General features: G+C 33.8%; 1 protein-coding gene across 25 annotated transcripts in view; it reads left to right on the forward strand.

The window, feature by feature from the left end:
• DLG1 (discs large MAGUK scaffold protein 1) overlaps positions 1 to 17941 on the forward strand; it is a 313869-nt gene that overhangs the window by 114754 nt on the left and 181174 nt on the right. For 7 of the 25 annotated variants that reach the window (XM_067034277.1, XM_067034279.1, XM_059064890.2 and 4 more), the window contains exon 1: positions 9487 to 9942. The exons of the other annotated variants lie outside the window; for them this stretch is intronic. In XM_067034277.1, coding sequence (XP_066890378.1) covers positions 9709 to 9942 — 234 coding nt within the window. In that variant the 5' untranslated portion in view covers positions 9487 to 9708. Of the gene's footprint in view, positions 1 to 9486; positions 9943 to 17941 lie in introns of those variants that run through there. 25 annotated transcript variants of the gene reach the window in all.

The following is a 17941-nucleotide window of genomic DNA, read 5'->3' on the forward strand; positions in this document are numbered from 1 at the left end:
TTAAACTTTAAAAAAATATTAGTAAGTACAGAAAAAGAGCATTAACAGTATCTTTGAAGTGCAGTGCGTGACTTTACCTGACCCCATCACCTTGTCTCTCCCCCCAGAAATAACCACAGTCCTGGTTTCACATATTTAGATTTCTAAACAATATATTATTTCTTTTGCCTGTTTCGGTTTTTTATATAATTGGCATTATACTGCATCTACTCTCAACTTGCAGTTTTTGGTCAACATTATATACCCGAGTTTCATTATCTTCACTGCTCTAGAGTTTTCTATTTTAATTTACCTTACTTTTGATGGATCTTATTTTCGGATTATTACTAGTATTAAAATTGCTGTTAAAATTATAGGTTATGTATATACATCTTTGTGGTTAACACCAGATTGTTTTCAAGTGGTTCTATAATTTACATTTTCAGCAGCAGTATGTAACAACTTTAATTGATCTGTATTCTCATCAATATTTGGTACTGTTATTTTTGCCATTGTTTTGGGTTTGAAGTAGTATCTTATTTTGGGTTTGAAGTAGTATCTTACTGTGCTTTTAATGTGCATTTCCCTGTTTGATAATATTGATCATTCAGGTTTCCTATTCTGTGACATACCCTCTCAAGATTTTTTTTCATTTTTGTAATGGGTTGTTCTTTTTACTGATTTGTGCAAGTTCTTTATATATTCCAGATACTAATCCTTTGTTAGTTGTATGTATTGTGTATAAGGATCATTTCTTACTCGTAAACCTTGAAGTGGGTTTTGTAATTCTCTTTGAGGGATGATTTCATATTAATGGTTAAAAATTGTAATGGCTTATATAGTACCAGTCAGATTTCAGTTAATAGTTAGTTTTCCTAGGTATTTGCCCATTTCATACTTACTTTGAAATATTCTCAACGTCCTATTATTTTATGTCTATAGCATATTTAGGTGTAGCCCCTTTATCATTCCTAGTATTGTTTATTTGTGCCTTTTTTCCCCTTGATCCTTCCTGCCAAAGGATGGTCAATTTCAAAGAACCATGTCTTTTAATAGAGAACAGACTGGTGGTTACCAAGGGGGAAGGGGGTTGGAGGAGGGATGGAATGGGAGTTTGGGATTAGCAGATGTAAACTTTTATATATAGAATGGATGAACAACAAGGTCCTACTGTATAGCACAGAGAACTATATATCCTATGGTAAACCATAATGGAAAAGAGTATTAAAAATGTATATATATATATATATATATATATATATGTATAACTGAATCACTTTGCTGTACAGCAGTATTTAACACAACATTGTAAATCAACTATACTTAATTAAGTAAATCAGAAAAAAAAAGTCTAAAAAAAAAATCTTCTCATGTGCCCCTCCCCCATGTGCTGTCACCTCCATCCCCTCTCATACACACATAAGCATGAATATATACATGTTTATGTAATATGTAAATGTGTGGATAGCCTACATATCAATCAAAGATTGTGTTTGGCAGAGGCAATCTGATCTTACTTTGGGATGCTAAATGAGAGATACACATGGGAAAAAAAATCAGTTGTGTATTAGTGACAGAGATAGTTTTCATTTTATCTTTTCCCCTTTCTCCTCTTATCATTATTATTTTATTTTCTTCTGCTTTCTTTGAGTTTATTCTGTTTGGGTTTTTTCCCCTAGCTTCTCAAGTTGGTTACTTAACTGCCTTATCAACCTTTTCTAACGGTATTTGAATTTGTAAATTTTCCTTTAAATAGCACTTTAGCTGTAACCCACAGGTTTAATATGCAGTGTTTATCATAATTCAAACTTTTTCTTTTACTTTCATTATGATTTTTTTCTTTACCCCATGAGTTATTTAAAAGTATGTTTCTTAATTTTAAACATACAAGACATTTATTACAACATGTCTTCTTTTAGATTTTATTTTCTCATCTCATTTTTCCTTCTTAGCTTGGAAGCTATTTTGTTTCTCTTTCTTTAATGGTTATCCTAGAAATTTTCTTTTTTTAGAAATTTTAATATACATATTTCGCTTACAAAAATTTAGACTCAATATATATCTTTTACCCTCATTTTGAACAACATAAGAACCTTAGAAGACTTGAATTCTAAGCACTCCCTCGTGCTTTATATGCTGTTCTTACCGACCTATGCCTGTTTTCTTTCTCTTGACTGAATTAATAAAGCCTATTTCTTACTTTAGTCGAAAAACCTTCCCAGGTATGTATAATTCTTTTGTTTCTGATATTTTGAATTTTTGATGTTTATGATTGTTACAAATTATCCAAAGCCAATTTGCACACACCCAACTCCTCAGTCTTTTGGTGGTTGTTTGGTAGTTCTGTGTGTATGCAGATTCTGACACAGGCAGACATTTAAACAGTGAGCCACATAACATATTGTATATAGCCTCTTTAAATGTGATGAAGCCTCAACTTTTTTTTGTTGCATAAAATGCTCACTCTAGGCAAATAAAACAATATTCCAGAGACCAAGATTTTGTTACCCAGAATTTCCAGACATCTTAGGTATTAAACCTTAAGGTGCCATCTCTAAGGGTATAAGCCTCTCAGAGTCTTTTCTTTTCCCTTATGCAGGGGTGGATTGTGTCTAATTTAGCCAATCCATATAACTGAAAAACAGTGGAAAGCCCACTTCATTCATTATGACAATTGGCAAACTTCTGGTGTTGATCAAAGATTAACATAACAAAAATCTTATAGCAGCCATTTACTTTATAATTAAATGTTAGCTGACCAGTCTAGGAATGTTAATTCCTGATTAGGACAACTGACTGTCCATAGTAATGGTTCTCAGCTGTGGTGGGATATCAGAACCACCTAAAAAGGTTTTAAAATTTATATCTGAGTGCCATCTCAGAGATTGTGATTTAATTGGTCTGGGGTATAGTCTGGCTTTGGAGAGTTTTACAAGTTCTCCAGGTGTTTCTAGGGGATAGCCACTGTTGAGAAGTACTGCAGTAGAACCTAGCTTAATTGAACCACCATACACATATTTCTTTACTGTCTGTCTTGAAGTATTTTAAAGTAAATTTCTGACATCTCTTTATTTAATCCTCACTCTGCAGTGAGACTTAAGTGTTTCTAGTTATTGAGCGAGAAAGCATTATTACTTTAAGATTCTCACTTGCTTCCTTAATTTGACTCTTTTTCCCTTGATTTCCTTACCATAAGAGAATTAAGTGAATTTTGCCTGATTCTTTTGGTATCTGCTTTAAATTTGCTCTTGTCCTTTGCATACAGTTAATTATTACATGTTAAAGGATTATGTCTCCCATAGCATTTTTTCCCCCCAGGGCTTTTTAAAGACAAATTTGATGGAGGCTTATTTAAAGGAGGATGTTATTGAGATTAAAGTATCCTTTTACTAACAGTTATAAAACACATCTTTTTCATATTTTATCTTTTCTGCAATTGACATACATCTTATAGTTGCTGGTGTTATACTATTGCCTTAGTGCAGTGGCAGTTTGAGTATTTGTATGCAAATCTTTGACAAATTTTGGTTAAGATCAAGAAAGTACTAGCCTCAAAACATCTTAGTGTACTGTGGTAATAATTCAGCTGGTCTCATTGAAAAGCAGCTGGATCTATCCATCTTTATATGCCATTCTTTTGCTCCTTTTCATTTTGTTTTCTTGTATTAGATATTAACAGCATCAATCTCTGAAACAGTTATAAATATAAGTTTCTGATGCAAATAGGTAGAGCAGTTGGGTATCATCATTGTATTCCCCCTTTGGCTTGCTGGCTGTCTCATATATATCTGGAGACTGAATAGATAAGGATTTTCATTTCCAGTAGAAGAAATTATCTGACTTCTCCTTCATCTGTTTCTAAATCATACTTTACATCTTACTTTTTAAAATGTGAGTTTTTTCCTATTATAAACTTGTTTTACACATTTTCCCATGTTAAATTTTTTAAAAACTTAATACGTAACATTACATAGTATATTGGTACCTTAACTTGCTGAACACTTCTGGTCTTCGCTATTTGTTATTTCCATTTTTACTAGGTTTTGTAAAGAAGGCTGCAGTGAATCATCTTGGGGCATAAAAAGTATGTTTGGTTGTTTTCTTAGGATGGATTTTCAGAAGTCAAATTACTGGGTCAGAAATCTTGATAGGCTGGACTTTTGATAAACTATATTCTGATACAATTGTAATTTAAGAATTATTAAAGCTGCCCCATTTGGGGTATTTCTTCCTGCTTCTCCCATCTCATGCATAGATTAAAATTTGAGGAGTGAGCATAGGATTGGGGTAGTGTAATAGCAAAATGGTTAGGATTACTTTAACTTTCTGTTAGAGAACCAAATTTTTTAAAAATAACTTTGTTTTGACATAAGAGGGCAAGTTTTAATGTTTTAAAAATCTTTTCAAATAACTGCAAATGTTTTAGGAAGCTCAACAATGGAATATACTTTATTTAAAATATAAATAAATTACCAGATTAGCAGTCTTTTTTTAGAAACAAAAAAGGTAATATAAGGAGCTTTTCCACTTTTGTAGTATTGTGGTTTGGAATGAAGCAAGTAACCGTTGTTCTATACATAGAACTCAGTATATGAATTATTATTTTTGTAATTTGAAAAATTGTCTTTGAATAGTAACAGTTTGCTGAGTAGAATGTAAATTAGGCACTGCTTTGTTCTTCACTGTTCTTATAAAAGCTAATAGAAAAATAAGATTAATAGATGATTGCTTTAAAAATCAATAGAATATTAGTTTTGTTTATCAAATAACATGCGTTTAGCATTTATTAAGCATCTGTGTTAGTAAGTTTGTTAGACTTCAGTGACTAGTACTTTTTATGGAGAGATAGTTATAACGGTATGATGTAACATGAAAAAATAAAGAGAAATTTCTTGAAGTAATGTAAAAAACAAAGTTGGTATTTGGACAGGGTGTTGAAGGATGTATACAATATGCTAATTCAGAGGAGAAGGCAGTTACTGGAGAAAATAAGTACAGCAGGAGGGTGATAGTCTGAGGAGACTGTAAAAATGCAGAAAAGTTCATTATATTGTAGTTGATGTTTAGGATGGTTGTTAGGAAATGAGAACAAGGTGTGAAGGACCTTGATCCTGAGCTGATGAGTGGGCTTATGAAGGGTTTGCCACCATGAAACATGCTGTGAAACAATCTGTCAGGGTCTTGTAGTGCTGCTAGTGCTGATTCTCATTACTGAAGTAATGAATGAAATAAGATAGTGATTGAAAGTTACTTTATTCAGGCCTTAGCATAAAACATAAAAGTAACTATGATTTGGACTTCCCTGGAGTCCAGTGGTTAAGACTCTGTGCTTCCACTGCAGGGGGCATGGGTTTGATCCCTGGTCAGGGATCCTGTATGCCGTGTGGCACAGCCAAAAAAAAATAAAGTTTTTTTAAAAAGTAATTATGATTTAAGACTCTAAAAGGGAAAGTTTCTTGCCAGTGCTAGACAGTTTCAAGAAAGAAATTGGTGATATAATGGTGAAAAACCATAATGTGGAAGAAAAGGACACAGTGGGTAAATTCTTGTGGTACATGAAAATCTTAAAAAGTAAGCTTCAATTTTAAACAGTTCTAAATATAGTAGTATGGTACTAATAAGAATTCAGGATTCCTAAAACTGAAAATGATCTAAGAATTAGGAAAAATGGTTAGAACAGTAAATTGAACAAGTAAACAAACAAAACCTCAGCCTTTTTCAGACTAGATTTAAATCTAGATGAAGTGACAAGGGTGACATGGCTTAGTGTGGGATGTTGCAATGGTCATTGAATAAAAGAGTTCATATTTTGCTTTTGTCTTCAATGACGGAAAATTATGTTTAAACTAATATGTACAAAGTAAATGTAGTTCCAAGGGGCTTGAAATTGAAGACAGAACAGGGTATGTGAACAGGTAATTATTTTAAATAAGTGTATCTTCTAGCCTGGACACATTTCATCCAGTAGTACTGGGAATACGATCAAATGAAATTACCAGCAGCAATTGGTAGTTTTTCAAATATTGTGAGAAATGGAGGTAGCAGAAGAATGGATATAAGCAAACATATGCCTGTTGAACTAAATGCTACAGGAAGAGAATCTTTTCTATTTTGAGTGCATACTGAGTGCTTTGTTGAAGTCAACTTTGTTTTTACAACTCTGGAATGTATTAAAATACTTTTGAATTTTATCTTTTTTGGATGACCCTGGAGTACTAAGTTGAGCACACAGTTTGCATACAATTTGACCACTAGATGGCGCTCATACAGAAGCGATTTGTATATATATATGATCAGTTTTTTCTAGATAAATAACAAATCTATGTTATCAATCTTATTAGTCTTGTCTTAACTTAGTACAGCTGCATGTTTTGAAATTTAATAGGCCATATTATAAAGATAAAAAGGTAAAGAAAATGCTTGTTGCATTTACAGTACATTGGCTTTGTGGTTACTTAGTAATTATTTTCCTAATATTTTAGAGTTTCAATATTGTTTTTCCTCTCATCCTTCAACTTTTTAAAATTTTTCACTAAAATTACTTAATCATTGCCTTTGTTACTATACCTGAAGACTTCTGGGTTTATTTGCAAGTTTGGAAAAGTGTACAAATAATTGAGGGCCTATCCTATATAAATTTTGAACTGTCTTTACTTCCATTTAATGTTATAAAATAAACATTTCTAACAGTCATAAATTTTTCATAATCATATTTAAAGTATGTAATCACTAAATGTATGTACTTAGTTTACTTACGTTTTCTCTTACTGTTTAGAGTTCTGCTATAGATAATATTATCATTCTGTGGAAAAGAAAAACTACAGAAAAAAGAATGTTAGGTGCAGATTATTGCTCAGTGGTAGAGTATTTGACTGCAGAAAAAAATGTCCATTCTTTATATATCATATTAAAATCTTAATATTGTTCTTTTTGGTGATTTAAATGTTCTGTAGTATTTTTTAAAATTCACTATTTTAAATAGACTTTCCAGGTTCTATAATGAATTTAAATTTTGGTTTAATGGAATAGAGTTTATATTTCAGATATGTGACATGGGTATGGTTATTCTAAAGTAGAGATCAGTGAGGAGTTGGTTGTCACTGCTTCCCAATCAAGTCATATGAAACCAATTGTGATTTAGGTACATATATGGTTTTGTATGTGTGTATTGACTGTTGCGCAATCGATGAGATGATCCTAGATTTCCGTAGCTCAGGTAATGGGACATTTTCATAAAAAAGCCTTTCTCAAAACTCAAAGTTGTTTTCTTGATGTCAGTGGATTTGAATAAGAAATTTATATATTGAGAAGTATTTCTTCTCTGTACTCGGGATATATGGGACGGAGCGTTCATCAACTTTCGATTGTTCCCAAGCTCTTTGGCTCTCTAGCATAAGAAATCATTGTATACAGATGGCTTACTGTTCCATCTGTGTTGGTACTGTTTGCAACTTTAGTAGGATATTTGCATTCAACATTCATTTTCAATATCCTCATCCACGACTTCCCTGGTGGTCCAGTGGTTAAGAATCTGCCTTCCAGTGCAGGGGATATGGGTTTGATCCCTGGTTGGGGAACTAAGGTCCCACATGCCACAGGGCGACTAAGCCTATGCACCACAACTACTGAGCCCACGCCCTCTGGAGCCCTCATGCGCTGGAGCCTGCATGCCACAACTAGAGAGAAGCCTGCGCGCTGCAGCAAAGACCCAGTGCAGCCAAAATTTTTAAAATAAAAATAAAATATCCTCATCCTTACAAATCCAGAGTAACAGAATCTTTATAAATTCTAAGGTTCCCCCTCCCACCCTGGCTTTCCATCATACACAGATTAAGACACATATTTGGGGGCCAAACCAATTACTAGAGCATTTGTATAAACCACACTAATCAGTTCTTTATTAAGTACCTGGTCCATAGTAAAATTTATTTTTATTTTTAGGTGGTTCTATTTTTTTTCCTTTAGAGAGGATTCTTAGTTCTCTGTCTACCCTTAGTGTTTTCCTCTAGTCCCCTACCCCCAAATAGATAAGATCAATCTGTGTAGGGCCGTAAAACTGCCAGCTACTGTCTGCACAGTTCTTGGGAAGAAGCAAACTTTGCTATAATCTGTCACAAAACATCTTACTTTCAGAAGTCCCACATGACTCTCAACCCTTCTTGGGCATGTGTTTGTATCTTAGAGATGGAATCATAGAGACAGTGTTCGCATCTTTTCTTGCCAAATCAGGATTTGCAGTAGTTCTAGAGGTTGTAGTTTGCCAATGCTACTTTCCAACAGACTGCATTTAGTTGGTGCTGGTAAGCAAAAGCAAGCAAGATTTTGTTGGTCCTCATTCATGGCTGAGGTTGGGGATTATGATGTGCTTATATCAACTTAAAAATTGAATTACTCAACTATTAGTAAGTTATCAAGTAGCATTTTTATTCATATATTGTTTTTAATGGCGATATGTTGTGTTATATACTAATGTAGCATAGTATTAAGAGGACAGACTTAGAAATCTGTGGTTCTCAAACTTGAGGGTGCTTGAGAGTCTCTCTTAGGGGGGGCTTTTCAAAAATGAAAATTCCCAGATCTCCCTTACCCCTAAAAATTCTGATGGGAAGGGGATATCAGTCTGTATTTTTTTTAACCAGCACCCTAGGTGATTCTGAGGTGGACTACTGTGTTGAGAAACACAGACCTAGATATTAGATGTTAGAAAGTATCTATTTAGCAATCAAACAGTATTATTTTTTGAACCAGAGTATTATTTGTGTCATGTTGGATAAAATATGTTTTACTGGCTATAAAACAAAAAATTTACGTTTAATTCTTCTGCATTTTTACAAATTCATAACTTGGTAATCTTGTTTATAACATATGAGAGAGATGATGCTGATAATAGCGCTTCTTTATCACAAAAGTCCCAGAAGCCAAATACTTACTTAGCTAATTATTCTGTTTCTGTCTTCAGACTCAATTAATCAAAGCATTTAAAACCAATATGTTAAATAAAATTATCAAGTTACATTCCAAATGGATTTCTCTCTGTCATTAGATCCTCAGAGTTTAATGTAGATAGTACGTTTTAAAACCTTAGTGCTGTTTAATGTAAGTGCCTTCCTGATGTAGAAATTTATATGTGAATAGAAAGATTCTTTTAGTAAAATGGTTTTAACCGATCAGAACTGTCGGCAGAGAGAATCCTCTTGTATTTAAAATTCAGTTCGTATTTATAATTTATTTAAGCAGCAAAAATGCCATTGGATTTTACTTCAGACTGTGATTGAAACTTGGTAATCCAGGGTTTCTCCACCCAGTGCATTAAATCAGGCAGCCCCAAAGGGTCTTGGTAGTCCAGTGTTTATAACATCCTTCTTTACCTGCTAATCGACCTCACTTCCTGGATTTCAGTCCGTCTAGTTATCAGCTAACAAAAGAACAGCTTTTCCTGCAGACGCTGGTGAAAAAATAATCATGAGAAAGAAAACCACCTTATGTCGTCTTTTTTGTCTAGAAATATAAACTCAGCCATCATACAGCTAACAGGTACAGAGGGAAGATACAAGCTCTTTCATCGGAAGAAATTACAGAGAAAATGAGCATCATTTCTCAAGGTTTTTATTTTCCCTGATCTACAAGTGATGCTGCTGTAATTCTAGCTGCAGTTTTTACCGATCATTCACCACTCAGCAGCTGGTAGAGAAGTAAGACTGCTTGGCAACCACCTGCAGGGCTGCAGAGATGAATTACATTTTCGGGAACAACACACTTCTGTACTCTCGCGCCAGTCGAGGAGGCAATACTAGCTCTAGCCATGGCTCAGTAGGCCCAAAGCAGAAACACTGGGCAAAAAAGGGCTCATCAGATGAACTGCAAGCTGAGCCAGAACCTTCACGCTGGCAGCAGATAGTTGCATTTTTCACTCGAAGACACAGCTTTATTGACTGCATCTCGGTAGCCACCAGCTCCACCCAGGTAACATACCACTTGTTGAAATTATTTTCGGTTCATGTTGCTTTGCAAAAATGTATTAGTATAGATTTCTTATTATTAAAACATAATCTATGCCCTGAAACCTTGGATACGCAGAAATGTATGTTTTCAGTCCATCTATGCAGGTCTTTAGCGTGAAAGGGGAAACAAAAATATTTTCCCATTTGCTCTTATGTAATGCCAAACAAAACAGTCTCAGATTCTGCTGAATGACTTCTCTAAAAATATAAAGCCATTCATACATAAATTAAAATGTAAATTAATAATGCTTGTCTCCTTATTTTCAGATTGTGTTAAATGCTATAAAGTATGATGTTGGACGAAAGAGAATACCTGTTTGTTTAGCTTTTATATGTCATTAGATAAACTCAGGAGATTGTTATAGTTAAGAAACAGAAGATAATTTGAAATATTTTTATTTTCTAGTGTTTTGAGTATAGATTAAACTGAATACAGTTGGCTATTGTATATACTAATATCTTAAAATTAGTACATTATGGTTTATTCAAGGGATTTAATGAATCCTTCCATTTCTATAAATATATTATCTAGGGTTAATTGGAAAGCAGTAAACTTGTGTAATTACATGATTATAGGAATATTTTATCAGATATTCAACTGACAGTGTAAGGAGCTGAGCAAACACTAAAAGTCCTCAAATTAAAAAAAAAAATCACATAAAACCACTTCTTTTTGAGGAGTGAGTATTAAAAATATAAGGAAAATATAAAGTTAATCATAATTTGAGTGAAATACCTGTTTGGTATTAAAGGAGGGTTGGGGAATATTTTTATTTTAAAATATGTTTTTAATAGATATTCATTCAACTTTAGTAAAAATGAAAGCATAAGAATTAGTCTAATTTAAAAAACAGGTGAGAATGTTTTTGTCCTTTAAATTAAAATGTATACACATACCTTAGGGCCTTTTAAAAATAAATTCCTTTAAAACCATCTTTTTTTTTTTTTTTTTTTTAGTAGCAGCACAGTAAGTATAAAGTAACTGTCAATAGCTTCTTGTTTTTGGTTACTAGAATTTTCTTTCAATAGTTTTTATTTTTAAATAATGTCAAATTTCTTAAGTAAAAATATTCTACTTGTTTTTTCTTAGACGTTTGAGAGGAATGGAATTACTGGGCTAGGGAGAGTCATTAATAGTTTTTATGTAGGCAGTGAGGTTACTTATAATCAAAACTTATTCAGAGGCAACGATTGATTTAACTCTTAGATTGAATACTTCGCCAAGAATTTAACTAACTTGATTTTGACTACAATTACATATACCAAAAAGGGACACAGAGACTAAAGCTTGGCATTGTTATTCATTCTATGTTAGTATTAAGTGATATTTTTCCATTGTCAATAAGAAGGATCTGTTAAAAACTTCAAATACACACAACTGTATGTATATATACACACACAACCAGTGATATATAATTCATCTTGTAAAAGGCATACAAATGAAAGACAAGCAAAATAGTTTACATATAAAACTATTGAAACCATGGAATTACATTATAGTTACTTAGGAGTTGGGCCGAAAAGTTGCTATTATATTGCACTAAAATAGCCACAATTTTAATAAAAACTCTATTTGCAATTGATCCTACAAAGCCATTTAAAATTGTATCTTCTTCCCGTTTGGTTCAGATCACTTGTGTATACTGGAAAATTACTATTTTTCTTTCTTTCAGCCCTCTTTCTGTTACTTATTTTGTCTTTTTCATTATCTTTGTATTTCATATCTAGACTTTAGGTCAGAGTTCTAGCTTTTATTTCTTCAGCTCTGGAGGACCAGCATATCATTTTGCATTCTATGTTATTTTTCTCACTAATGAGTTGGATATTTTATATATCCTAGTCTTTTGTTGTAACTCACTGGAATTCATTTTACAAGATAAAATATAATAGGACTGAGAAAGAATGTTAGGCATATTTAGATTTTAGTTGATGCTAGGATACATTTTTCTGTTTCATTTACTGACTCATGGCTAGCAGTTTTATTTTGTAACATAAGAGGATTTTTATATTGTTAAAAACAAAGTAGATTAATGAAGTTTTAGTTTATTGAGCATATGCTATATACCTATGAATATATATGTATGATAGTGTTTTGTTCTGTCATTGATAAATAGCAAAAGTGATTACCAGGTCTCCTGTTTCACTATTGTCAGAAATATTCTTTTCTAAGATTGGATAGCAAGATTAACTTTGAATCTAATTCCTTATAACTATGATGCATGGTACTTTTAGCAGTTTGGAGAGTTGTTATTAAATGCAGTTTTAGTAATTTGAAAGTAATTACTCTGATTTAGTATCCCACCAAATAGCCTCTATAAATAAAAAAGAAAGTTTACTTACTTTACAGATTCACTTAAATTGCTCATCTAAGATATTTGTGTTCACAATTAAGATTTTGTGTCAGATTCTGCTGTAATATTTGGAACTTAGTAGGAAGTCATTAATATTTTTAAATGTTAGGGAAGCCAAGTGGTTATGAATTTCTGCAGGACCCCAGCTTCTAGGATGGGACTTGCCATGTAGTTGGTGCCCAGTAAATGTTTATGGAATTGATTGATTAATTACCATTTAAATCACCTGAAACCTTGTTAGCTCATGCCTTCCGAAATAATGGCACCTAACCTGAAACCTCTTGGGTACCTATATTTATTGGATTCCCTCTATTGCCATCATACGTGCCTTTGATTCTTCACAGTAGCCCATCTCTTCCTCCACTTCCCTTTTCTTCCCCTCCATTCTTCAGATTTTCTTCAAGCCGCACAAACCCCCCATGTACCTGATTTCCTCACCCCTTTGAATCTTTACCCGTGATGATAACCATACAGCTTAAAGACTATGTCTAATTTTTGTCATTTGGCTGTATCCCAGAAGTTTACAATGTGAGGTTTTATTGTTTGTTTTTAATGTTAAACTTAAGATGAGTTTCTTGTGAATTATTTTACTTTGGTGTAAGGTTTTCTATTTTGAGCTTCATGCTGCTTATGTTCTTAATTTTGAATAGTCATTATAATATAGAAAACGTGGGCTACTCATTTGTCAAGCCCTCCTCAGTTCCTCACTTCAGCCTTCTTCCTGTTCTTGTATTTATGATCCTTTGATGCCAATCTGCCCTGTCCTATTTAGTGATGCAGCTCTGTTAAATCCAAGACCAATTTTTATATTCAATGGGGCTTTAAAGAACTCTAGCACAATATTTCTAGACTTTGCTACTTGATTATCTCCTAAGTAAAAGCTTTTATCTACTTGGTGATGTCAGTGTTTATTAACGAAAATAGTAGTCATATATAAACCTTGAACAGCTGTAACGTGGTAGATCACTTCGAATGTGTATTTGGCACTTGTTCCCATGTTTTGGATTACTTCAAAATCCCTATTGTGGGTCATTATAAATATTCAAATAGAATTTCCCCCCTCCCCCAGACAATTGACATGCCAAATTAAGCTGAAAACAGCAAAATTCTCTTCCTAGGAGTGAATGGAACAGGCATAATGACTTAGAATTGAAGCAGAACAAGAGTGAGTATTAGCCACATGAATTGAATAATCTGCTTTTTAGAGGAAAAAACTCCGTCCTAAATTAAAATAAAGGAAAACGCTGTTCAGATAGATGCCCACTGTTCAGATACCAGAAAAAATAAATAGACTAATTTGTATGAAAAGAATACTATTTGTCCTAAACAGGTACATTCTGGAGTAGAAAGGATTTAATTTTTAGAGCTATGCATTGGCTATATTATCTCCAAAATGAAGATAATAGCATCAACTTCATTGATTTAATTGTATTAAATGATTAAATGCATGTAACACTTAGAACAGTGCCTGGAAGCTATTATTATTGTTGTTATTTTTATATTGCTTAATTTTAATAGTCTTCGACAAATTCAAAGTAGATAATTAGGAATTACAGTGTCTAGGATAGTGCAGTTCATTCCAACATTCAGTAAATAGTGTTGACTGAATAAGTTCCTGTGAGTGCAGGCTGTACAGTTTTTAAAGAACCACATATCTCAACACCTTCAATTGCAGGATATAAAGGAGGGACCCCAAAGAGCACTTCATATTCTTGGTGAGACACCAATTTCCTGACCTTGCCTTCCTGCCCAACACTCCCTTCTGCAAATGTTAAACCAGAAACAAGTAGACAACTAAATTTAACTGATTATCCACGTTTTACCAAGCATACCATCAGGACATCTTAATCACTAAAAAAAAGTTGAAGATTTCCAGATCACCTTCACTTAATTTCCTTATCTCTGTTTGACTCTGGTATATCTCAAATATGTTTTTTTTTTTTTTAGATGTTGGGGGTAGGAGTTTATTTTTTATTTTTAACATCTGTATTGGAGTATAATTGCTTTACAATGGTGTGTTAGTTTCTTCTTTATAACAAAGTGAATCAGCTATACATATACATATATCCCCATATCCCCTCCCTCTTGCGTCTCCGTCCCTCCCACCCTCCCTATCCCACCCCTCTAGGTGGACATAAAGCACCGAGCTGATCTCCCTGTGCTATGCGGCTGCTTCCCACTAGCTATCTATTTTACGTTTGGTAGCGCATATATGTCCATGCCACTCTCTCACTTTGTCACAGCTTACCCTTCCCCCTCCCCACATCCTCAAGTCCATGCTCTAGTAGGTCTGTGTCTTTATTCCCATCTTACCCCTAGGTTCTTCATGACATTTTTTTTTCTTAGATTCCATATATATGTGTTAGCATACGGTATTTGTCTTTCTCTTTCTGACTTACTTCACTCTGTATGACAGACTCTAGGTCCATCCACCTCACTACAAATAACTCAATTTCGTTTCTTTTTATGGCTGAGTAATATTCCATTGTATATATGTGCCGCATCTTCTTTATCCATTCATCCGATGATGGACACTTAGGTGGCTTCCATCTCCTGGCTATTGTAAATAGAGCTGCAATGAACATTTTGGTACATGACTCTTTTTGAATTATGGTTTTCTCAGGGTATATGCCCAGTAGTGGGATTGCTGGGTCATATGGTAGGTAGTTCTATTTGTAGTTTTTTAAGGAACCCCCTTACTGTTCTTCATAGTGGCTGTACCAATTCACATTCCCACCAGCAGTACAAGAGTGTTCCCTTTTCTCCACACCCTCTCCAGCATTTATTGTTTCTAGATTTTTTGATGATGGCCATTCTGACTGGTGTGAGGTGCTATCTCTTAGTTTTGATTTGCATTTCTCTAATGATTAATGATGTTGAGCATTCTTTCATGTGTTTGTTGGCAATCTGTATATCTTCTTTGGAGAAATGTCTATTTAGGTCTTCTGCCCCTTTTTGGATTGGGTTGTTTGTTCTTTTGTTGTTCAGCTGCATGAGCTGCTTGTAAATTTTGGAGATTACTCCTTTGTCAGTTGTTTCATTTGCAAATATTTTCTCCCATTCTGAGGGTTGTCTTTTCATGTTGTTTATGGTTTCCTTTGCTGTGCAAAAGCTTTGAAGTTTCATTAGGTCCCATTTGTTTATTTTTGTTTTTATTTCCATTTCTCTAGGAGGTGGGTCAAAAAGGATCATGCTGTTATTTATGTCGTAGAGTGTTCTGCCTATGTTTTCCTCTAAGAGTTTGATAGTTTCTGGCCTTACATTTAGGTCTTTAATCCATTTTGAGCTTATTTTTGGGAATGCTGTTAGGGAGTGTTCTAATCTCATACTTTTACATGTACCTGTCCAGTTTTCCCAGCACCACTTATTGAAGAGGCTGTCCTTTCTCTACTGTACATTCCTGCCTCCTTTATCAAACATAAGGGGACCATATGTGCGTGGGTTTATCTCTGGGCTTTCTATCCTGTTCCATTGATCTATATTTCTGTTTTTGTGCCAGTGCCATACTGTCTTGATTACTGTAGCTCTGTAGTATAGTCTGAAGTCAAGGGGCCTGATTCCTCCAGCTCCGTTTTTCGTTCTCAAGATTGCTTTAGCTATTCGGGGTCTTTTCTGTTTCCATACAAATTGTGAAATTTTTTGTTCTAGTTCTGTGAAAAATGCCAGTGGTAGTTTAATAGGGATTGCATTGAATCTGTAGATTGCTTTGGGTAATAGAGTCATTTTCACAATGTTGATTCTTCCAATCCAGGAACATGGTATATCTCTCTATCTATTTGTATCATCTTTAATTTCTTTCATCATTGTCTTATAATTTTCTGCATACAAGTCTTTTGTATCCTTAGGTAGGTTTATTCCTAGATATTTTATTCTTTTTGTTGCAGTGGTAAATAGGAATGTTTTCTTATTTCACTTTCATATTTTTCATTGTTAGTGTATAGGAATGGCAGAGATTTCTGTGCATTAATTTTGTTTCCTGCTACTTTACCAAATTCATTGATTAGCTCTAGTAGTTTTCTGGTAGCATCTTTAGGATTCTTTATGTATAGTATCATTTCATCTGCAAACAGTGACAACTTTACTTCTTTTCCGATTTGGATTACTTTTATTTCCTTTTCTTCTCTGATTGCTGTGGATAAAACTTCCAAAACTATGTTGAATAAGAGTGGTGAGAATGAGCAACCTTGTCTTGTTCCTGATCTTAGTGGAAATGGTTTCAGTTTTTCACCATTGAGGACGATGTTGGCTGTGGGTTTGTCATATGTGGCCTTTATTATGTTGAGGAAAGTTCCCTCTATGCCTACTTTCTGCAGGGTTTTTATCATAAATGAGTGTTGAATTTTGTTGAAAGCTTTCTCTGCATCTATTGAGATGATCATATGGTTTTTCACCTTCAGTTTGTTAATATGGTGTATCATGTTGATTGATTTGCATATATTGAAGAATCCTTGCATTCCTGGGATAAACCCCACTTGATCATAGTGTATGATCCTTTTAATGTGTTGTTGGATTCTGTTTGCTAGTATTTTGTTAAGGATTTTTGCATCTTTGTTCATCAGTGATACTGGCCTGTAGTTTTCTTACTTTGTGACATCTTTGTCTGGTTTTGGTATCAGGGTGATGGTGGCCTCATAGAATGTGTTTGGGAGTGTTCCTCCCTCTGCCATATTTTGGAAGTGTTTGAGAATGATAGGTGTTAGCTCTTCTCTAAATGTTTGATAGAATTCACCTTTGAAGCCATCTGGTCCTGGACTTTTGTTTGTTGGAAGATTTTTAATCACAGTTTCAATTTCAGTGTTTGTGGTTGGTCTGTTCATATTTTCTATTTCTTCCTGATTCATTCTCGGCAGGTTGTGCATTTCTAAGAATTTGTCCATTTCTTCCAGGTTGTGCATTTTATTGGCATAGAGTTGCTTGTAGTACTCTCTCATGATCTTTTGTATTTCTGCAGTGTCAGTTGTTACTTCTCCTTTTTCATTTCTAATTCTATTGATTTGAGTCTTCTCCCTTTTTTTCTTGATGAGTCTGGCTAATGGTTTATCAATTTTGTTTATCTTCTCAAAGAACCAGCTTTTAGTGTTATTGATCTTTGCTATCATTTCCTTCATTTCTTTTCTTTTATTTCTTATCTGATCTTTATGATCTTTGCTAACTTTGGGGTTTTTTTGTTTTTCTTTCTCTAATTGCTTTAGGTGCAAAGTTAGGTTGTTTATTCAAGATGTTTCCCGTTTCTTAAGGTAGGATTGTATTGCTATAAACTTCCCTCTTAGAACTGCTTTTGCTGCATTCCATAGGTTTTGGGTTGTCGTGTTTCCATTGTCAGTTGTTTCTAGGTATTTTTTGATTTCCTCTTTGATTTCTTCAGTGACCACTTCGTTATTAAGTAGTGTATTGTTTAGCGTCCATGTGTTTGTATTTTTTACAGATCTTTTCCTGTAATTGATATCTAGTCTCATAACGTTGTGGTCAGAAGAGATACTTGATACAATTTCAATTTTCTTAAATTTACCAAGGCTTGATTTGTGACCCAAGATATGATCTATCCTGGAGAATGTTCCATGAGCACTTGAGAAAAATGTGTATTCTGTTGTTTTTGGATGGAATGTCCTG

Source organism: Kogia breviceps, chromosome 5 (assembly GCF_026419965.1).
Source record: "Kogia breviceps isolate mKogBre1 chromosome 5, mKogBre1 haplotype 1, whole genome shotgun sequence".
In the NCBI taxonomy this organism is placed as follows: Eukaryota; Metazoa; Chordata; class Mammalia; order Artiodactyla; family Physeteridae; genus Kogia; species Kogia breviceps.